Source organism: Ceratotherium simum, chromosome 1 (assembly GCF_057802395.1).
Source record: "Ceratotherium simum simum isolate JZ-2026a chromosome 1, ASM5780239v1, whole genome shotgun sequence".
Classification (NCBI taxonomy): domain Eukaryota; kingdom Metazoa; phylum Chordata; class Mammalia; order Perissodactyla; family Rhinocerotidae; genus Ceratotherium; species Ceratotherium simum.
Window position 1 is genome coordinate 85,475,802 of NC_141900.1, and position 23,450 is coordinate 85,499,251.

The 23,450-nt window shown below is 47.5% G+C and overlaps 1 protein-coding gene across 2 annotated transcripts; it reads left to right on the forward strand.

Annotated features, from left to right (window-relative positions):
• The first annotated feature begins 456 nt into the window (after positions 1 to 456).
• Positions 457 to 18,687, forward strand: TSPAN33 (tetraspanin 33). 2 transcript variants are annotated; one of them, XM_014784972.2, is made up of 8 exons: positions 457 to 745; positions 13,455 to 13,512; positions 14,185 to 14,309; positions 14,635 to 14,709; positions 15,980 to 16,075; positions 17,453 to 17,581; positions 17,985 to 18,146; positions 18,356 to 18,687. In XM_014784972.2, the coding sequence occupies exons 1-8, from the start codon at positions 644 to 646 to the stop codon at positions 18,455 to 18,457; spliced, it is 849 nt and encodes a 282-aa protein (XP_014640458.1). In that variant the 5' UTR covers positions 457 to 643; the 3' UTR covers positions 18,458 to 18,687. The 2 variants fall into 2 exon arrangements, with proteins under 2 accessions (XP_014640458.1, XP_004418756.1); XM_004418699.3 differs by having other exon boundaries at positions 458 to 745; positions 14,182 to 14,309.
• Positions 18,688 to 23,450: the final 4,763 nt, after the last annotated feature.

Here is a 23,450-nt window from a genome sequence, read left to right on the forward strand (position 1 = left end):
CTCTATTCTCTTGTATTCCCACAGCTTTCGGTGCATTGCTCAACACACGGCGTACGTACTTGTTGATTTTGACGTGTGTTTGCATATGTACACAGCAACTGGGTAGAGGACGTGGCTGTGTGATGCAGTGTGCATTCCTTCTCATCCTTTTTCCCTTGAGCAGCTGCAGCCTGGATGCTTTCCTTCTCGGGGGAGGCGGCAGAACCGCTGACCCTTAAACAAGTTGTCCCTCACGGAACAGGTGTCTCCCCCGCCTCTCGCAGGAGAGGGATGGCTGGACACTTAGTGACATCAGTGACCGGCCAATGAGAAGTCAGGCTTCGGCAGCCGCGCCAATGGGCGGCCGGGGGCGGGCTCGGTTTCCTGGGAACCGGGCGGGCCGGGCTGGTCCTCTGGCCGCCGCGGAGTCTCCGCGCTCAAGCTGCCCGCGGCGGCTACGGCGACTCCCGGCGGCTCCGGTGGCGGCGCCGTTTCCCTGCCCGCGCTTCTCCCGGACGCGCGGCTGGGGCGCCTCCCGCTGCGGCGCAGCTCGCCCGCTGCTCGGGCTACGGCGGTGGCGCGGCTCATGCCCCCGGGCGCGGAGCGCGCAGGTGGGCCGGCAGCCGCGGGGAGATAGGCCCCCAGGGGCGGTGGCGGCGGGACCATGGCCCGGAGACCCCCGGCGCCGGCCGCCTACGGGGAGGAGTTCTCCTTCGTCAGCCCGCTGGTGAAATACCTGCTCTTCTTCTTCAACATGCTCTTCTGGGTGAGTCTTGTGGACCGTGGGGGCACCTGGGCTGCAGGGCACCCCCCGAGGGTAGAGTGGGCTGCCCGCAGCTAAGGAGGGGGCGTCGCGGGATGCTGGGTTCAAGGCGAGAGTGGTGAGCAGCACTGCCTAGTTTTCTGTGCTGACGGCACTTTGGGGTAATTTATCCTGGGGAGGGACACCACAGTGGGGCCGTGTCTGGTGAGGGCATGGGGGGAGGGTATGCAAGGGATTCAGTAAAGACTTATGGGTATTCTCTGGGTATCAGATGAGGGTCTGTGTCAGGACAAAAAGGTGGGTTTGAGCGGGAGGAGCGGGTTTTCCTGTTGACCCAAAGCAGACCCCACTGGTACATTCGTGATTGGGGGACTTTCAGGCCTGGGGGCTGTGAGGCCCTGCTGGCAAAGAAAAAAGAGGAAGGGGGAAAACCCATACCTTCCCTCCCCCGTACCTCAGAGAGGATGGGTTAAAGGGCTTCCTTTCTTCCTTTTGCAACCTCTGGTGCCCCTTCCCCCCAAAGGCTGAGAAAGGGACAGGAATGGCCCCCAGGTGTGGATGTCTTTCCCAGCACTGTCCCCAACTTTGCCCCACCTTTCTCAGGACCAGACTCCATCTCCTGGAGCCTGGCAGTCTGCAGCTTCTTTAAATAGGACCCTATGTTGGTCTGGAAAGCCAGGGGTCTTTTCAGAATCTTCTGCTTGGGGGTAGAGAAGTAGAAAAAAGATTGAACTGGGGCTATGTGGGTTGTCATCTCCATTCTGCTGCTAATTGTCGACTTGACTAACCTGGGCAATGTGTTCACCTCTGTAGGCGGTAGTTTCCTCCTCCATAAAATGAAACCCCTTATGATCAGGGATGGCAGAAATACCGGATCATGATATGCTAGCTCAATCTTATTTTGTGTCTAGAGAGTCCTGGGCCTTTCTGGGTTTGAGAACATAGGGAGGTCCTTCCCCCACCCCACCATTTCTCTTCCAGCTCCAACCACACCAGGGCTACTCCTCTAGGAGCTCATTATCCTTGCCTACCTCTGCCTGAGACCTAAAGTTCAGACTTGCGGGAGAGAGGAATCATGAGTCTAAAATATGTTTCCTAGGAGAGAGAGCAGACCAGGCATCTAAGCCAGTTGTTGGAAAGGTTTCACAGGGGCCATGGTATGAAGACCAGACACAAAGTACATAAGTGCCAGCCTATTGGGACAAATGAGAGAAATCCCAGAGGATGGTGACGACAGCTCACTCTCAGCCGTTGTACTGAGAAAAATGAAGTTTGGGCTCCTAACAAATTCTCAGTTTTAGAAATGTAAAAAAAATTTTGGAAGACATCTTGTCCAACACTCTCATTTTATATATGAGAAAGCTAAAGCACAGAGATGTTAAATGTTCTAAGATCCAACAGCTGGTTAGTAGGCTTGATCTGGTGATTTTTCTATTGAACCACAGTGCCTCTAGGGGAAGTCCTTGGCTGAGATGGCTGCTACTGTAGCTAGGGTGTTAGCAGTATTAGTAGTTAACCAGTCAACCCAAGTTCCCATGATCTCGGTTCTGCTTTAACTGGAGGTTAGGGAAGGGCAGAAGAAAATCTCACCACCATTCTGCCAGGGCTGGGGGATGTCCTAAGGGGAACTCCCCACCTAAGGGCAAGTCCCAGTGAACCCTCCTGCGTGCTCACTGAGTGCGCCAGGCCTGGAGGATGACATGCCATCCTCAGAGCCAGCACTAGCATCCGAGGGACCTCAGGGCCTCATTTTGACTTCCTCTATCAGCCAAGACTCTGCATCTCCTTTGGAGCCTTTGGCACCTCAACCTTATCTATGCTCCCCAGCAACAACAGCTGGGTGCATCTGTTACTCTTGTGTTCATGGTCGGTTTCTTGGACTTCCTCACTCCACCCCACCCTCCTTTCACCAGACAAATGACTTTGGGAGGTTGCAGCCAGGGAGAGAGTTTGGCTCCATAGACCCATTTACTTTGGTAAAAATGCCTCATTCAAGGTCAGAGGACCTGGCTAACCAGCTGGCACCACCTCAAATTAGAGAAGAGTCCCTTCTTGGCCCTACTTTAGACTAATAAAAAGTCAGTCTCTAGAAATAGCACAGTGAAGGACAAAAGGCCCAGTTTCTTTCTGGCGCCAACTTACTGTGTGACCCTAAGCCAATATATTTGTCTCTCTGACCTTAATCTTTCTTCTGTAAAGGAGAAAATTTTCTGCCTCTGTGAACTGTTTAAAGATGAATGCATCACTTTGGGGACTGTTTTCTTTCTTCAAGACCTGGGGCTGGATCTAAGGATGCATCTCTCTATGTCCTGGTGTCCCTGGGACATTGACCTTCCCAGGGGACAGTACTTTTGGGGTGTTCCTGAGTGTCCCTTCTTCCCCAGGCCCAGAGCCACAGAGTTACATTCCACACAAGTGCAGCTGGAGATGAAGGGCTGCTTCCGCAGATCAGGGGTCGTCTTTCTTCCCATCCCCCGCTTCAGGGACTGGGTACTGTGTTTTCTTTTTTGCAGGCTTCTACCATCCTAATCAAATTCTCCTCTTCTGCCCAGGAGGCAGCCATGGTTGGGACTGTCAGTCCACTCCTTTTCCAGGCAGAGTGCTGCACTTCTGGCCAGCTGCTGGGGAGCTGTGTACGGGTTGTGTTTGTGTCGGCCTGGAACACATTGGGAAAGTAGCCAGCATCGTCTGGGCTCACACTCGGTGGTGGCGGTGGTAGCGGTGGTGTCAGTGGCTATCTCTGCTGCTGCTCTAGGTGCCTTGACCCCTGGGGCATTTGGAGTCTGACTCAGAAGGCTACTGGCTCCTTTGGGATGAGGACCAATTCTTCCTGTTCATGTTTAAAATCTCATTTCCCCTTTTGTGTGGGAGTTCTGATTTTCTCCCCAGAATCATGCTGCTGGGTTACCGATCATTGGGATACCATGGCCTGGAGTAGTTGTCCCAAGATCCCAAAAGTTGCATTTCATTCTTTCAGTTAAGAAATAGCTGACTTTCCTCACCTCCCTGTATTGGACAGCTCTCTGCAGAAGGAAGATAGTGGGATGGTACATGCTTTATAAGCCTTGGGCATACGTTGACAGGAACATTATCAGTGCTGCCTGCAGCAGCCACCTCATTCCTTGCTGGTCCTTTTCCCACACAGGGCAGCAGATGGGGTGGCTTTTGAGTCAGGCAGAGCCCAGAAGCTCAGACCTCCAGTCCCTGTGTCTCACCCAGGCTTCCTTGGTGGGGCTGTGCCTCAGGGCTCCCATGGCACCTTGTACATACTTTGATTGTCACACCTCTTACCTGTGCTGCAGTGGTGTGTCTATTTATGTCTCCCCCTCTAAACTTCAGGCTTCTGAGGGTAGAGACTGCCTTATTCACTTCTGGATTCTCAGTGCCCAGCCGTGTTTGGCGGAGAGTGGGTACTTATTGACTGTTTATTAAATGGCAAATGAGAGAGCAGACCCTACAGGCTGGAGACGTGATGCCTTTCCTCCCTCTCTCATGGACTCTAGTCTGTCAAGATGCAGCACAGCTTTAAGTCCTCAAGCATTCTTGGGGGGGTGGGTATCCAACTGTGTTCTCCTCTGCAGTGGGTCCTGTGGCCGGGCACCCCTCCCTCAAGCCACATCAGAAAAATGGCTGCCACCCACTCCAGCATCTCCCTCAGGGCCGTGCATAATTACTATCTAAAGCATCCGTATTTTTTCACTTCCACTACAGCACACGCAGATGCCCATCCAAGTCTTCCCTGGGCTGATCCAGGCCTCTGGGGGGCAACTTCTTTAAGAACTTCATTCTCCCATCTAGGACCGTTGTATTGGAATCTCCAGGGCACTCAGAATCACCCCAGACCACCTGCAGCACCATCTGTTGTAACCTGGCTCAGAAGCCATGAAGATGTGACTAGGCATCAAGCCTGGCAAAAACCCCTCTTAAGTGGCAGGGACCCTTCCCGCCTTCCCGCCACACACACACACACACACACACACACACACACACACACACTTCTAAATACACTAGGAGGCAGAGCCCATCTTGTCCTCCATTTCCCCTTCTTCTCCTTAGACTAGACAGTCCTCAATAAGTGAAGCAGTCACATTCTTTTTATAAAAACAAGAAAGAAAACAAAACTCCAAAAATGAAGACAAGAACCACACCCTTTGCTATCAAGTCACATACATGTCTTCTTCACTCCCCTAATAGCTCTGTTTGCCTTTTATCGAGTAGAAAATTGTAAACTTCAAACAGCCTTTAAAAAGAATAAAAGAAAACATGTAGCACCTCTCAGAGTCTTGATGGCAGGCTAAGTATCAGGCTGGTAACTCCAGGGCCATGAGTTTGAGTGTTTATACCACTGTGAGCCCTTGTGGACTTCCCTTCCTCACTTATAACCATGGAAAACCAAAGCCAGCCATAGCCTAAGGAAGAAGCTGAAGGGTTGGCCCCAGACACTGGAGAGGAATGAGCTCTGTGGACTCCTCCACTCCAGCAGAACAGTACCCTCCAATCCAGAGGGAGAAAGCCAAGAGCCAGTTCCACACAGATAGTTGCCACCTCAGAAATCCAGGAACAGCAGTGCCAGGATGACTATAGAAGGACCCATGGGTACAGATCCTGGGCAGTGTGAGAGAGAGGGCCCTGCTTTAGGTCTAGCAGGCTGTGATTTCTTTGACTTCATCCAGAAATAAGGATAGATAAGACTGAGAAGTCGGAGGTGGAGATCCCTCCCTCCCAACTTCCCTCTGGGTTTTGATTCCTGTGGGGAAAGGGCTTGATTCCCACACAGAGAATCACTGTACTCTCAGCTGTCCCCCACCACCACCTTCAAAAGAAGAGGAGTGGATTCTGAGACAGATGCACCCACTTTGTGCAGACTGGACTTTAGAATGTGGAAGACAGACAAGGCCAGGCCTTTCTCTTGGAGGCTGCTCAGGTTGGCAGGCCCTGTGTGGTGATACTGTGTTTTCCCCTTTCAGGGTGCTGTTCCGGGGACTTCCCTCTGGGCCCTGCTGGTACCCTCACCTCCTGGTGCTCTCTTACTGCCCCTGCCTGAGCCCCACCCAGTTTGGAGAGTACCAGCTGCTCCTCTTAGACAACTGCAGGCAACTTCTTCTTCCCACCTCATGTGATGCCCTGAGGTGAATGCACGTGTCCTGGGGTTGCTGTGAGGCAGAGAGAGGAAGGCAGCAGTGTGGCTAAGGTCATACAGCTCTAGAGACATATGGACCTAGGTTCCAGTCCCACTTCAGCTGCTCACTAACTGAGTGAACTGGGGAAAGTTACCTGAATTCTCCCAACATCAGTTCTGTGAAATGGAGATACTAACACCCTCTTGGGTTGTGGTCAGAATTCAATGAAATAGTGTGTATAAATGGTTTAGCCCAGTGCCTGGCCCTTAGCCGTCAACAAAAGGTAGCTATTACTATTATTGTGTTAGAAATAGCTCCTAGAGGTCACCTGTTGGGGATAGACTTGGAGAGCTAGGATGAGTGCTCCTCCTGACAAGTGGCAAGAAGATGGGAGTTGAATCTAGGTAAAGGCCAACCTTGAGCCTGACTTGCTTCAGCCTTGAACCCCCTTTGCTCACATTCCTACTGTTAGCCAGAGGGAGATGATAATTAATGATGTCTCTATATTTTATAGTTTACAGAGAACTTTCATATATATCATAGGAACAGAGACCCCACTGTTGTCTCTGAGGGCCTTCCCTAGGCCCACTCTTCAGGGCTTGTCAGACCACCTCGGTCTTGAGGAGCAATTCAGTGGAAATGGACTCCAAGAGCTAATTTGCCTATAGTTATTGGCATTTGGGCCTTAGAGCCAGGAGAAGAACTCTAGTTCAGGGCCTCAACTTGGGGCCCTATAACCTTTCCTCTCTTAGTGCTGATGGCCCTGAAGCAGTGTCCTAGGGGCTAGAATAAGAGTTTTTCTTACAAACATCAAATCATGGCTTTCTTTTCCCAATTTTCAGGGAAAAAAAAGTCAAGATAATGGAGAGAATTTTTTCCATTCTCTCTTTTCTCCTGTGAACATTAATACCTGTGGCTGCTTATCTGCCAGCAAGTGCTAGCGGAAGGCAAAGAGAAGAGGACAAGTAGCAACCAAATGTTATGGAAAACTAGGAAACTATTTTGGGTAGTGCCTGTATTATTGTTTTATGAGATGCAGAGACATATGTCTAACAGCCATATCATCTGTAGTAAATTGTTCCTTATTTCTATGATAGAAATTAATATGTTGTGCTTCCTCACATGACACACTGAGAAGGACACAACATCATCTGTATAATATTCCTGTGAAAAATGTGTCATCTGAATCTAATTGTGAGGAAACAATCAGATAAATCCAAATGGAGGGACATTCTGCAAAACAATTGGCCTGGACTTATTAAAAATGTCAGTGTCAAAAAAAATGTCAGAACAAGTGTTGGCAAGGATGTGGAGAAATTGGAACCCTCATACATCACTGGTGGAAATGTAGAATGGTTCAGCCGCTGTGGAAAAACAGTTTGGTAGCTCCTCAGAAAATTATACATAGAATTACCATATGACCTGGCAATTCTACTCCTGGGTATATACCCAAGAGAATTGAAAACAGGTATTCAAACAAAAACTTGTACATAGATATGCATAGCAACACTATTCACAATAGCCAAAAGGTGGAAACAATCCAAATATCCATCAATGGATGAATGGATAAACAAATTGTGTTAAATCCATACAATGGAATATTATTAGGCCATAAAAAGTAATGAAGTACTGATACATGCTACAACGTGGATGAACCTTGAAAACATTATGCTGAGTGAAAGAAACCAGACACAAAGAGCCACATATTGTATGAGTCCATTTATAGGAAATGTGCAGAATAGGCAAAACCATAGAGACAGAAAGCAGATTTGTCATTGCCAAGGGTTGGAGGAGTGGAGGAATGGGGAGTGACTGTTTAATGGGGACAAGGTTTCTATTTGGGGTGATGAAAAAGTCCTGGAATCTGATATTGGTGATGGTTGCACAGCAAGGTGAGTGTACTTAAGGCCACTGAACTGTACATTTTAAAATGGTTAATTTCGTGGTATATGTATTTTAGCACAATTTTTTAAAAGTCAGTGTCTTGAAAGACCAAAAACAAAGAAAAGAAAAAAAGCTGCAAAACTGTTCCAGGCTAAAGGAGACTTGATCACTAAATGCATGATCCTTTTTTTTTTTTTTTTTTAGTGAGGGAGATCAGCCCTGAGCTAACATCCATGCTAATCCTCCTCTTTTTGCTGAGGAAGACCGGCTCTGAGCTAACATCTATTGCCAATCCTCCTCCTTTTTTCCCCCCAAAGCCCCAGTAGATAGTTGTATGTCATAGCTGCACATCCTTCTAGTTGCTGTATGTGGGACGCAGCCTCAGCATGGCCGGAGAAGCAGTGCGTTGGTGAACGCCCGGGATCCAAACCCGGTGCACCAGTAGCGGAGCACGTGCACTTAACCACTAAGCCGTGGGGCCGGCCCTGCATGATCCTTGATTGGATCCTGGAACAGAAAAAAGAAAACAGTTATAAAGGACATTATTGAGATAATTGGGGAAAGTTAAATATGGTCTGTCTATAAGTTAGACAGCAGTAATAGCATATTAAAGTTTAAAAAAAGAATTTAATATATCAAAATTGTATAGTGTATACCAACAGAGCACTGTGACTTCCCAGTGCTCTGTTATCTGTATGGTTTTAATATCACTGCCTTACGCTTTGGTGTAAGGAGAAATTACCCTGATTAAAGTTTGTAAAATTGCATGCAAGTGAATCCCAGTTTAAGAAAATCTGATATTAAAAAATGTGGATTTACAAAACTAACAAATTGAAGGTGGCTATTTTTTGTGTGTGTGTGTGAGGAAGATTAGCCTTGAGCTAACATCCAATGCCAGTCCTCCTCTTTTTGCTGAGGAACATTGGCTCTGGGCTAATATCTGTGCCCATCTTCCTCTACTTTATATGGGATGCCACCACAGCATGGCTTGACAAGCGGTGCGTTGGTGCGTGCCTGGGACCCGAACCTGCAAACCCTGGGCCTCCGAAGCAGAGCGTACGCACTTAACCGCTGCGCCACCAGGCCGGCCCCCAAGGGTGGCTATTTTTTAAATAGATCTCATTTTTAAAAACAGTTTTAGTTTTGCTGAAAAATTGAGAAGATGGTAGAGAGAGTGCTCATGTACTGCACACCCAGTTTCTCTTATTATTAACATCCTACGTGAGTATGATACATTTATTACAATTAATGGCATTATCATTAAGGTCCATACTTTATTCAGATTTCCTTAGTTTTTACATATTGCCCTTTTTCTGTTCCAGGATGCCATCCAAAATACCAAATTTCAGGGGCCGGCCCAGTGGCGCAGGTGGTTAAGTGAGCGCGCTCTGCTGCGGCGGACCGGAGTTTGCCGGTTCGGATCCCGGGCGTGCATCAACGCACTGCTTGGCAAGCCATGCTGTGGCGGCATCCCATATAAAGTGGAGGAAGATGGGCATGGATGTTAGCCCAGGGCCAGTCTTCCTCAGCAAAAAAAAAAGAGGAGGATTGGTAGATGTTAGCACAGGGCTGATCTCCTTACAAAAAAAAAAAGTAGAAAAAAAAAATACCAAATTTCATTTAGTTGTCAGGTCTCCTTAGGCTTTTGTTGGCTGTGACAGTTTCTCAGAATTTCCTTGGTTTTGATGACTTCAACAGTTTTGAGGAGTACTGGTCAGATATTTTGTAGGATGGCCCTCTATGGGAACTTGCCTGATGTTTTCCTCATGGTTACACTGGGGTTATAGGTTTTGGGAGGAAGACCACAGAGGTGAACTACCATTTTCATCACATCATATCATATACCAAAGATTTATCTCTGTTGATGTTGACCTTAATCACCTGGCTGAGGTAGTGTTTGTTAGGTTTCTCCACTGTAAGGTTAGTCTTTTCCCCACTCTTCCATACTGTACTCTTTGGAAGGAGGTCACTATGTGCAGCCCACCCTTAGGAGTGGGGAGTTATGCTTCACCTCCTTGAGAGTGCAGTATCCACATAAATGATTTGAAATTCTTCTGCGTAGGGGATTTGTCTTTTCTCCCCCATTTATTTATTTATTAAGTCACTTATATCCGTATGGACTCATGGCCATTTATTTTATATTTGGGGTAATCATTCCATACTTCTTTATTTTGATGTCCCTTTGGCATACCCACATCAACGTGGGGTTGTTTTTGCTTTTTGTTTGGTTTTGAGCATTTCCTTACTTTCTGGCACTACAATATGCTCCAGGCTTATCTTGTGTATTTCCTGCCCCAGTCCTTGAATCAGCCATTTTTCCAAGGAGCCCAGGGGATGGCGATTTTCATTATAAGATGATTACTCACCTTACATAAGGATAAAGGTACAGGTCCGTGCAAACTATTTTATATAATTTGGTCAACAACTCTTCAGGAACATGCCTTTTCCTGGACTCAGCTATTTTTAAAACTGTCTAGCTTTTAAAAGTTTCCAGCGAGGCTTCATTCTAGCCAGAATATGAAAAGCCATTCTAAGAAGAGAAGTGTCTTTATCTCCATCCTCATCATGAAAGGAGGTCATTGGTGATATTGTGGGGTGTTACAAGGATTCTGTGGCAAAGACTGATATAGTGGAAAGAGTAGCAGACTGAAACTGGAAATGGAGTTTAGTCCAGATGTTGCCACTGTGCCCATGTGCACTTGGTCAAGTGTCACTTTGTTCTTTCAGCCTCATCTATAAAAAGAGGTGAGTATCCGAGCTCATTTCTAAGGTTCTATTCAGCTCTGAAATGCTATGCTATTAACAGCAGCAGCACTAACTTTGGAATGGCAGTAGCTTTGAAGAAGTCAAGGTGCGAGATGTGGGCAGGAATAGAAGTGTGAAAGGGCAAGCTGTGACTCCAGGAGAAAGAGACAGAAATGCAGAATTTTAGAGTTAGCTAGTGAGCTCCAGGTAAGCAGTATCATTAATGATCATATTAAATATTAATGATAATATAAAGTCTTAATCTTGATTTTAATGTAGCCTGTACCTGCTGCTCTAGATCCCTGGCTGAGTATGCTTTAGGCTTGTGGTTCTCAAACTTGGCTGCACAGTGGAATCACCTGGAACACATTCAGAAATACTGTTGCCTGGGTTCCAGTGCCAGAGATTCTGATATACTCGGTTTGGGGTGCAGCCTAGGCATCAGGAGTTTTTAGGTTCTCCTCCCTTCATTCTAAAGGCAGCCAAGTTGAGATGTGCTGCTTTAGGTTATAGATGCTCTTGCCTCTCTCCATATAACGCACAGATTTCCTTAAGGGCAGGGCCACATCTTACTCATCTTTGCAGTCCTCAGAGTACTTTGTACATAGCAGCTGGTGCATTAGATTTGGGTAGTGTATTGGTTTCCTGTTGCTGCTGTAACAAATTACCACAAACGTAATGGCTTAATAGAACACAAATTAATTTTCTTACAATTCTGGAGGTTAGAAGTCCAAAATGGGTCTCACTAGGCTAAAAACGAAGGTGTCGGCAGGGATGATTCCTTCCGGAGGCTCTAAGGGAGAATCTATTTCCTTGCCTTTTCCACCTTTTAGAGGCTGCCTGCATTCCTTGGATCATAGCACCACATCAATCCAACCTCTGCCTCCATTGTCGTTGTCTTCTGTGACTCTGATCCTCTTGCCTCCCTCCTATAAGGTCCCTTTTGATTCTATTGGGTCCACTGGGATAATCTCCCCATCTCAAGATCCTTAATTTAATCACATTTGCAAAGCCCCTCTGGACATGTAAGGTAACATATTCACAGGTTCTGGGAATTAGGAGAGGATATCTTTGCGGGGGACACTATTCTACCTACCACAAATAGAGACGGCGCGACTGCTGTAATTACAGGCCCACACATGGAATTAAGTTACTCTGTGATACGTGGCATCTCTCTACTTTCCCTTTCTTGTTTTAGCTGTGTTAGGATTTAATCAGAGACCATCTTTGTGGAAAGTTATACACCCTAGTGAAAATATAACATGTGAAAAAACAGTGCCAAGCCTGGGAGCAACAGAAATAAAGAGCAGATACATATTTTTAAATGATTCAGTAAAGTGATATTCAGAATGTAATTGGCTGTGATGAGTTTAAAGGGCAAGCAGAGATGCTCAGTCACTCTGGCAAAGGGCTGTTCCTCTGCGCCTTGAGGATGACTGGGATCTGTGTCGTGTGGTTTCCTTGCCTCCCACCCAATCCCCCTTGCTCCCTGAGCCTGGTTGTGCTGTGGGACAAGAAGCCAGCTGGCACCTCCAGCCCCACACACAGCTCTGCAAGCAGCTCCCTCTCTCCTGGACAAAGAGTGTGAAGGCTGGCAGATAACACATCTGGCCCTGAGTCAGAGGCAGTGTCAGATGATTGGAGGGCAAGGAGGGGGACCTGTGTATACAGGCAGAGAAGGGTCCTGAAAGACATGGTTTTAGATAAGGCTGTCCCATTTACTGCTGAATGCACCAGATGGCAGAGGACCTTAATAAAGGAAGCCCCCAAGGAAAAAAGGTCTTTCTACTGAGAGACTAGCCTGACCCTGTTACCTGCTATAGAGGCGCAATTCCCTTCTCCCACCAAAGCCCCAAGATGGCTTCAGCTGGTCTCTATTTTGCAGGACAGTGGAGTCTAGCCAGCCATCTCCTTCTCCACCGAGTTGGTCAAGTTCCTGCTGCTGAGAAGTCCCTCCAGCCAGAGCTTGGCCCCAGCTATTGCTGTTGTGACAGCCCACTGCTGCTTAGCACCAGCCTGGGGACTGGGCACAAAGAAAGGACGGCCAAGGGTTGTGCACGCTGGGCCTCCCTTCACTCCTGGAGGCCTGCGGGGGCGGGGAGGGGCAGAGAAGGCCCCTTTGGGGACCCCTGGTAGACTCTGATGGGTTTGTTCTCTCAGGGAGAAGCCAGGAAGTTTGAAAGGTCTAAACTCCTCTATTCCTCCATACTGGAATCGGGCTTTATAAAGATAGAGGTTCCTCTGCCAAGGCAGTTCTGCTGTTTTGCACACACGCATTCCCACGTGCATTCTTTCAAATTGGTATGCACTTTCATTCCTGCATTTGGCACCACATTGACCTCCGAGAGAGGGAGACCTGGGAGTGTGCATCTACTCAGGACTGCTTCAGCTTGAAGACCTCCCCTTTGATGTAGCTAGATTAGAATTCAGAACTTCACAGAGTTTCTTTGTGACCCTGGGCAAGTTAACTGTTAGTAATGATAGATAATATTTATTGTCAGGCATTGTGTTAAATGCTTTCCATGTATTCTTCTACTTAATTTTTCCAGTAATCTTATTAGATGTGGTTGTTTTTAATTCCCACCTTCAGATACAGAAACTGAGGCTAAGAGATTTGTCCAGCATGGGCCCAGGTTTGACTCACTCCGAAGCCCATGTTTGTAACCACTGTTCTGTATTAACTTTATATTGCCTTAATTTCCTCATCTGTAAAATGGGGATAATAGCTGCCTCACAAGATAACTATGTTGTGAGGATCGAATGAGCTAATCTTGGTAAAAGCCTCTCGTGGAGGTAAAGCTCTGACAAGTACTATCAACGGTGTCACTGGGGAGGAGGAAGATACTTATCTCTGGATCCTGGGGAAGTCGTCCTCCTCCTGCTCTCCTTGAAGGTTATTCATGGCCATCAGGGCTCTCTGGTTTCCAAAATCTCAGGGTCTGGCTCGTTCCCTGTTTCTACAGGTGATTTCCATGGCGATGGTGGCCGTGGGAGTCTATGCTCGGCTGATGAAGCACGCAGGTGAGCTATAGGTCCCATCCGTCTCTCCACGACTCTTGCATGCCCCTTCCTCCTCTGCCTCCTTCAGCCCTGGCCCTCTAGCACTCCTTCCCACATGAACTACGGGGCTATAGGGGTAGCCGCCTTTTAGCCAAATCTTAGCTGCCTACTCCAAGGCATCAGGCCACCCACACCAGTTCACCTGGATTTCCCTGAGCTCCCACAAATCTTCCAAGATATGCCTGCATTTTAGGCCTAGGAAGTGTCTAGGAAAGAAGGTCGGCCTCTGGATGCAGAGTAATCGGAGGCTTTAGCCCCTTCTTTGCTTTGGAGTAACTCAACCTCCATTCCTAGTCCACTGCACAAAGTCTCCAGGAAACGGAATCTGCAAAGCTGGCCAGCCTAATGCCGTTCTAATTCTTTTCTGGAGCGAAAGTGGTCCCTCCTCTCTTAAGCCCAGGAATAAAGGCTCTTACTTTGTTAGTTCCTCAAATTAAATGCCACAAACCCTTCTGGGCCCTTTTTGTTCTCCTCGTGGGAAGGCAGTACTGCCTCCCTATAACCTTCACCCAACCACACTGGAGATTCCCCACCGGAGGAGAACATTTTGCAGGAGCACTCCCCCACCCCATCCCTGGGTAACCCCCCGTTGGCACTAGGCTCAGACTGAGAGACAGCCCTCTCCCCCAGAAGCAGCCTTGGCCTCCTTGGCAGTGGACCCTGCCATCCTGCTGATCGTGGTGGGCATCCTCATGTTCCTGCTCACCTTCTGCGGCTGTATTGGATCCCTCCGAGAGAACATCTGCCTCCTGCAGACGGTGAGTGCTCAGGGGCCTCACGGGAAAGACTCTGGCCCCTCCTCCATGTGCCTCTCAGCCTCCTGAAGGCATTCCTACAAGCTTTTGGTGTCCTGTCCCACCCTACCTCCAAGGCCTATGCTGTCCACTCATTGTGGAGCTTAGCCCAAGTGACTCAGCACAGGTGACCATTCCCAAGACAGTATCGCAGAGGCAGCAGCCTTTACCGTGTGTGGGGCATCTGGGAGAAGTGCCCCGTGGTTCCCCAATACTCCCCCTGGCCCTGGGAGGGGCTACTGCCCAGCATGGTAACAGACTGTCTCCTTTTCCTGCCTGCTCCCCACAGTTCTCGCTCTGCCTCACCATTGTGTTCCTGCTGCAGCTGGCTGCTGGGATCCTGGGCTTCATCTTCTCAGATAAGGTAGCCTTGGGAGCCAGGGGGCCTCCTAAGGTGTGAACCAGAGGGAGGAAGGGAAGGTTCCTGCCCGTGCTTAGCCTGATTAATTAACCACAGTGCTCCTTCCCCTGAGAAGCATCAGCCTTTGAAAGGTTCTCCTTAGGGATGAATGAATGGCCTTTAAAGTCACCCTACTTAAAGAGGATTTTGAGATTGTAAGGTGTTTTCCTCTGACAGTCTGATACCAAATGGGAAGTAAATTCTATGAATACAAAGTTAAAATAATCGGCAAACTTTAATGGCAAATGATTGGGTAAAACTCAATTATCAGGGCCGGCCCCGTGGCTTAGCGGTTAAGTGCACGTGCTCCACTACCGGCGGCCCGGGGTTCGGATCCCAGGCGCGCACCGAGGCACCGCTTCTCCTGCCATGCTGAGGCCGCGTCCCACAGGCAGTAACTAGAAGGATGTGCAACTATGACATACAACTATCTCCTGGGGCTTTGGGGAAAATAAAAAACAAAACAAAAAAACCTCAATTATCAAATGGACCACAGACAACATGAAGAGCCTTTTACTTTTAAAAATTGTTTATTGAGATAAACAGAAAGAAGGAAGGGGGAAAGTAAACGACATTTTAAACAGTGCTTACCATATCTGGAAGTGGTCTGCCATTCAGTGACAGTCCTTTTAATTAAAAACCAGAATTCTTTCCTAAAGGGCAAATGATTGCCAGGGGCAGAATATAGGGCTATGGGTAAGAAACTTTCAGAAAAGTAGAGGAGCAGGAAGGAAGAAAGCATGGTAGAAACTATGAAATTGAGAGCCACTGAGTTCATTCAGAATGTCCTAATCCTTCTGGCTTAGTAAATTCCTAAAATGATAGAGAGCTGTTTTGATTCTAGATGCAATTCTCTTACGTCCACTAGAGGTCAGTGCCTCAGCTCAGTAAGCCCTTTTCTACTAAAAAAAAAAAAAAAAAGTTTCTCTGCTTTGCATCAATCAACAAGTATTTTGTGGTAATAGTATTCAGAGGTAGATAAACATAGGATTATCTTGAAATGTGGCTCTGAGAAGTGGCAACTGCAGGTCCAGCATTTCTCTTGCTCACTGGTACCTGAAGGTCCAAGGATGCTGGGCTTCAGAACTGGCCATCTTCCATCACTGGGACTTGGTTGTGATTTCAAGGCTGATTTAAATAAAGAAGGATGACTACTATCTGCTGTTATTTCTACAGGGAGGAGCCAGTTAGAGGTTAGTCTTGTGTTCTGATCTCCTACTCATGTCTCTGGCAGGCACGGGGGAAAGTGAGTGAGATCTTCAATAATGCCATCGTGCACTACCGAGATGACTTGGACCTGCAGAACCTCATTGATTTTGGCCAGAAGAAGGTATGGGCTAAGAGGGGGATGGTGGGGTCAGCTAGTGGTCTGAGAGGCTGTGGGCAAAAGTTAAAGCCATCCCAAGAGACGCCTCACCCTCCAGTCCTGTGGGCTTCTTCATTACTTGCCAGGTAATGGATTCTGGAAAGGAGGTTGGCAAAAAAACATAGAGTGCTTTAAAAGTACTTTTAAGGGCACAGAACAGTATATATAGTAATCTACCATTTGTGCAAAAAAAGAGGGAGGAAAGAATATGTATTCATATTTGCAATGAATCTGAAAAGATATGTAAAAAACCATTCTAAGTGGTTACTTATAGAGAGATGAGTAACCAGGCAGATTTTTTAATATTACATATCCAAAAGTTAAATTTTTTAAATTGTAGTAGAATACACATAAAACTTACCATTTTAACCATTTTTAAGTGTACAGATCTGTGGCACTAAGTACATTCACATTGTTGTGCAACCATCATCACCATCCATCTCCAGAACTTTTTCATCTTCCCAAGCTGAAACTCTGTACCCATTAAACACTAACACCTCATTTCCCCCTCCTCCTAGCTCCTGGAAACCACCATTCTACTTTCCGTCTCCATGAATTTGACTACTCTAGGGACTTCATATAAGTGGAATCATACAATATTTGTCCTTTTGTGACTGGCTTATTTCAGTTAGCATGTCTTCAAGGTTCATCCATGTTGTAGGATGTGTCAAAATTTCCTTCCTTTTTAAGGCTGAATAATATTCCATTGTAGGCATATACCACATTTTGTTAATCCATTCATCCTTCAATGCACACTTGGGTCATTTCCACCTTCTGGCTATTGTGAATAATGTGGCTATGAATCAAAAGTTAACTTTTAAATAAAAGTGCTTTTGAGACCAGTGCTGAGGTCCCCTTCCCTGGGTGCAACAGCCACTTGACTTGGATCCTACTTGCTTTCATGGACTAATTATGGGCCCACAATATTGAAGTATCTCCTCCTGTGTTTTCTCTATATTAAGACAAATATTTTCAACGCTGATTCTTTAATTATTTCAGCCAGTATTTTTGAACACCTCCTTTTGCCAGGCTTTATGCTAGGCAGGACTACAAAACCAGCAACTGCCCTCAAGGAGCTCACAGTTGAATGTGTAAAACAAAATATATATACAACTATGGTAAGTTATAATAAAATATATAAAGTAATAGGAATTAAGAGAAAACTTCTTCAGGTGAAGGTCACTGAGAAACCTGAGCTCAAGGTTCAAGGTTGTGTGTAAACACAACCTGAACTTACAAGTTGAAGCTTGCCGTAGACTTTTGGCTGTTCTGAGAATTCCTCTGGTCACCTCAGTGTGAGGAGTGGGTGATTCTTAACCTCTGTGATGGGCTTTGTTGCAGTTCAGCTGCTGTGGAGGGATTTCCTACAAGGACTGGTCCCTGAACATGTACTTCAACTGTTCAGAAGACAACCCCAGCCGTGAGCGCTGCTCTGTGCCTTACTCCTGTTGCTTGCCTACCCCCAACCAGGTGAGCACACATCCCACCTCATTTCCTCCTGGGCAGTGATTTGAGTTGTTTTCTCATTAAGGCAGCCACTGTTGGGAATCCCCATTCCCTAGCTTAACCAATCAATTTTGCAGGACAGGTGTCAGATGATTTTCTTCACCCTAATCTGATGGCTCTGTTAACCTTTCACTCCTGTAGCCCACATGAGGGTTCAGAAGGGGCAGGTCTCTAAAGCAAGGAGCACCGGACTCAGATCTCTCAGAAGAAGGGCAGCCTGCATTGAGCAACTTCCAACCTGGCATCCTCTACATATATTCTCTAAGAATTTAGGAGTTGAGGAAGGGTGGGAAGCCTATCAGCTAGGGCCCAAAAGAAAAAGTTATTGGAATAGGAGTTCTACTTGGCTTCTCAACTCTCTCCCCAGGCAGTGATCAATACCATGTGTGGCCAAGGTATGCAGGCCCTTGACTACTTGGAAGCTAGTAAAGTCATCTACACCAATGGCTGTATTGACAAATTGGTCAACTGGATACACAGCAACCTCTTCTTAGTTGGTGGTGTGGCACTGGGCCTGGCCATCCCCCAGGTAACTTGCCCTTTAAGACTTGTGGGTTCCACACTTCTGCAAAGACTTTTGTTTTGGGGAGGGCACCTGGGCATCAGCTAGGGTGTCAGGTACTGACGCTGCTGAGGGGCAGGGGATGGGATGGTGCTGACCGCCCTGGGAAGATTGAGTCAGGGAAAACAAGGGCATCACTCATTACTGAGGGCCCTATTTTTTCTTGCCTCTCCCAGCTGGTGGGAATCTTCCTGTCCCAGATCCTAGTGAATCAGATCCGCGATCAGATCAAGCTACAGCTCTACAACCAGCAGCACCAGGCTGACCCATGGTACTGAGAATTCATCCTGCACCTCCTCGCTATGGCGACAGGCGAGCCTCATCAACCAACAGCAATGGGTATAGCTCTCAGCACCAAATGGAGATTTGGATTCCAGCCCCCCAGAGACCGCCCAGTGGGCAGAAGGCAGGTTGCACAGGTGGCTCAACTCGCAGAAGGATGCACCTCCTCTCCCCATCCTAGCCCTCAGCATTGTTAGAGAGTTCTTTTGTATTGTTTCTAACCTTACTCAGTTGGGTTTATGTTTTTTTTAAGTTTTGTCTGAGAAGAGATGTTTGGGAAACAGCCGTTGCACAGAGTCCCGGGGGTACTAGGTGCTGCTTTTCACCGAGGCACTACAACCGACACCTCTACTAGGGCTGCTACTGAGCTTGATGGACATCAGATTCTGGCTGTTGCCAGCAAGACCTGGCTGGAGTCCACTTGGCATAATACCAGCTCCAGAAGGGAAGGGAGTGGAGCAGACAGTGAGCTTGGGGGTCGGCTGGGGACAGCTGTTATGTGTTGGGTAGGAGTGGAAGGCGTTATGTTTACTAAATGTCTGCCCTGCCATCTTCCCAGGTAGTCAGAGTGAGCTACATCCTGCCTCTCCCTCATTTCCATGGAAACATGGCAGCAAGGGCAAGAGGTACAAGAGCAGCCAAATTCATCCCTCCCCACCTCCTTTGAAAAATGTTTGGAACCATGGTCTCTATATTCTGCAGCCAGCAGAGGTGGGACTGAGCCATACATGCCCTTGAATTCCTCCCGTCTGGCCCTCCCTCTCCAGCAAGTGGGGCTTCTTTAACCTTGGCAGTGTGCAGAGGAGGTGAGGTAACACACCCCTATTCCTCTGTACCAGAGCTCAGTATTTCTACAGTGTAAGAAGCAGGGATCTTGCTGGGGCTGGAGAGCCAGAAATGGCAGTTAAGAGTTTGTTCACCTGGGTTAAGCTGGACTCCATAAATTTTCCATTCTGGCAACTAGAAAGGGAGGGGTAGAAGGGCCTAGCTGATGGGCCCTCCCTCCAGAAGAGGACTGTAGACTCCCCTAAGCCGCTGTACCTCTGGGCCTCACCACTCGCCCAATCTCCCTCAACCAGATGCACTACCCTCTTCCCACAACCCCGCCCTCTCCGGGCTAAATTAGGTCGAAAGATTCCCAATTCTGATGTAGGAACGCGTAATTTTATCCCCAAACCCGACTTTAATTTTTTTCTGAATTAAAGTTAATTTGTCACCGAAAACTTTTAGGAATGGGTTAGGGAAGGAGACGTCTGGAAATCAGAGTCTAGCACTGTCTGCGGAACGGGGGTGGGGGTGGGAGAGGGGGACGAGGAGGAAGAACGCCAAGTCCTCACCCCTAGTCTGGTCGCTGTAGCCCCCTCCTCCATCTTCATCTGAAAGAGCTGCGTACCGCGGCCCACCTTGCTTTTAGAGGACTCCGAAAAAATTTCGTGCCAGGTGCGGGACTTCCTCGCGCCGAGAGGAGCGTGCGAGGGCGGCGAGCCGGGAGGCCTGGCTGGCGCGTTGGAGGGCGGGGCCGGGGCGGGGCTGCGCGGCGCTGTGGGTGGTCCCCGCCCCCGCGGCGGCCGGGCCGGCGCCTCCGCCCCCCGCCTGGGAGGAGCTGGGGGTTGGGCTGCGTGTCCTGCTACCCGGTGAGTGTTCCCCGAAGTCTCCTGACCGCCACCTCCTGTCGGGGTGCTGAGACTAGGAGCTTGGCCTGGCCAGAGAAAGACTCGAGAGAATCCCTACCGCGCTGCGCTGGAGGGTCGCGAGGTGTCTCCCCGCCCGCAGTCTCTCCTAGGCGAGCCTTCTCCTCCTGGGAGGGCGCCTTTCCAGCAGTCGCCTGGGGCCCCAGCCAATGTTTAGCTCCAGCTAGTAACAGAACGGAAAGAAAAAAATAAAATCTTCACAAATAAAAAAATTAAAAGGGCCCTTTATTCTGGGAGAGTAGAGTAAAAAAGCGCGCCTCGTTAGTGCCAGAGACGTGCATTTTATACTTTTCCTTCTTTTGGTGACGCGGACCCAGAGTCGGTGTTTTGCGTTAGGAGTTGGGGTGATGCACCTTCCGGGTTGTCTGGGTTTAAGGAGCTTTCCTAGCAGGGCGCTCGTTTAGGGCGTTTTTGAAGAACAGACCAGCAACCGTGGTTGGCAGAACCAGGATTCAAATCCAGATTTCTTCAACTTCAAACTACATTTTTACTTAAGTATCTACTGCCTCTCAGTATCTCGCCTTCTGGGCTTGGACAAAAGGGTCGGGAATTTCTGCGCAAGCCTCAGGCCTTAAAAAGCCCTCAGCAACAGCTCAGACGCCTAAAATGCGGTTCACTATTCTTAGCTAAATTCGTTCCTCAGTCTCTGGTTCTCAGTGTCTCTCTAGCTTTCATTCTCTTTGGCCTGATGCTGGGACAGAAAATGCCCCAATTTTTAAAAAGGTTTCTCATTGCTATTTGAAATATGAATTTAATTTGCTCCCTGACTTTCTATTTGTTTCTAATAACCCTAGTCTCAAGCATGTGGGGTTAACATCAGTATCTTAGGACAGCTATCAAATCTAGGCCTCAAAGGTTGGTGAAAGGAAGAAGATTCTTGGGCAGAAATCAGGGGATAGGTAGAATCCCAGAGAAAAGGCCTGAAGGAAGGTGAAAATCTGGGTGGGGTGACATGACAGGAGAGCTACCACTAGGTTCTGTGGGTGTCAAACCCTACAATTTAAACAAGGACCTGAGTCCAGGAGTGCAAATTTTGCAGAAGTTCAATGAAATTCTGATTCCCTTGGTATTCATGTTGCATTGCGGCAGTAACAAATTACCACAAATTTAGTGGCTTAACATGACACAAATTTGTTATCTTACAGTTCTGGAAGTCAGAAGTCCAAAATGGGTCTCACTGGGCTAAAATCAAGGTGTGAGCAGAGCTGAGTTCCTTCTAAGGGCTCTAGAGGATCCATTCCAACTTCTAGAGGCCACTTGCGTTCCTTGGTGCCTGGCCCCTTTTTCCATCTTCCAAATGCATCTCTCCAACCTCTGCTTCTGTAGTCACATCTCCTTTTTCTCTGACTCATATGTCACTCCTATAGGACACTTGTGATTATAAAAGTCCCACCTAGGTTATCCAGAATAATCTTTCCATGTAAGATTCTTAATTTAACCACATTTATAAAGTCCTTTTTACCATGTCAGGTAATATATACACAGATTCCAGAGATTAGGACGTGGATATTTTAGGGTGGCCATTGTTCAGCCCACCACATCTCCTTCCCACTCTCATGCGTGACTTTAGGTGGGGGAGATGTAGGAAGGAGCTCTTGTTGGATACTGGCAAGAGCTTGAGGTAGGTGTTGTCTAGCCTTCATTCCAATAATTACCTAACATTTATTGAGTGCTTACTGTGTGCCAGGCACATATTTATTACAAAGTTTAATGTGAGGGTCCTTTGCTGTTGTCTGACTTGTCTTCATCCTCAAGACCAGGGTTAACAGGGTCAGGGACCATTTTCAAAAAGGGGACACAAAAAGGGCACAACATCTTCCACCCGAAGAGTTCCCCTGGTCCGTTACAATAAAAAGGTCAGGAACATATTGTAAGCCCCCTCCCCCCTCAAAAACAAAAGTTAGATATTCCAAATTGCCATAGCTAAAACACTTAGAGGAGGGAATAAAGTGAGGGGTAGTCACACTCTAGAACTCGGGTTGAAAGTTAAGCCTCTAGAGTCTTCTATCATGCCAGGAACCTGGTAAATCAGTCAGATGAATGGAATAGCATAGAGATTCCAGAAATATTTTCCATCATCAGTACTCACTGACTAATAAGCAAGAAGCAACATAGTGATGAGAGGAAGGGGTAATCACTAATAAAAATTGTTAGGACAAATAGGTTACGTATGGAAAAGAAGTAACAGATTCCTATCTCACATTGCACACTGCAATGCATTCCAGAGGGTAAAAGAATCAAATATTTTAAAGCAAAACAAAAAAATCAGAATATCATATTTGTCCTAGTTGTAGGGAGCCAGAATGGACAACTTGTCAGTGCATCTGTCCAGCTTACAATGATTCTTCCTTTTTTTGGGAACTGGCCCCCTACCCCTCAAGCCATAGGAGTGAGTCTTGAGGAGCTATATTTGAGACGTGGTCTCCAAGACAAAGCTGACTGGATAGGTTTGGGCACTGTATTAGCGTCCTAGAGCTTCTGTAACAAAGTACCACAAACTGGGTGGCTTAAAACAACGGAAACTTATTGTCTCACAGTTCTGGAGGCCAGAAGTCCAAAAGCAAGGTATTGGTAGGGCCACGCACCTTCTGGCTCCTCTAGGGGAGGTTTCTTCCTTGCCTCTTCCGATTTCTGGTAGCCCCAGGTATTCCTTGGTTTATGGCAGCTTAACTGCAACCTCTGCCTCCATCTTCGCATCTATCTTCCCTCTGTGTCTGTCTCAATTTCCTCTTCTTATAAAGACACCAGTCATATTGGAATAAGCGCCCAGTATGACCTGATCCAGTATGACCTCCATGCTCCTCCAGTATGACCTCATCTTAACTAATTACATCTGCAATGACCCTATTTCCAAATAAGGTCACATTCTGAGGTAGTGAGGGTTAGGGCTTCAACATATCTTTTTGGAGAGGGACACAGTTCAACCCATAACATGCACCTAGCCCAAACTGTGCCAGAGTTCCTTCCCTGGGACTTGGGAATTGAGAATGAGATTCTAGTCACAGCCTGAGCTGACTGGTCTGGTGAAGAAAGAGAAGGCAAAGGGAAGCCGAGGCTGAGCCTTCTTACACCTTAAGAACTAAGGAGCAGAGAAAGTCTGTTTACAGAAATAAGAGAATGAAACGGATTGGGGGTGGGGATGGGAAAGCAGACACAAAAGGAGCAAAGGAAGGATGCTCCTGGTGACAGGTTTCACTATGGTCCTACAACCTTTCTGTAGCTCCCTGGCTGTCCTGCCTTGGGTTCCCTGAGACACTCTGTATGCTTAGGGAAAAATTTGCTTTGTTTGCTTAAGGAA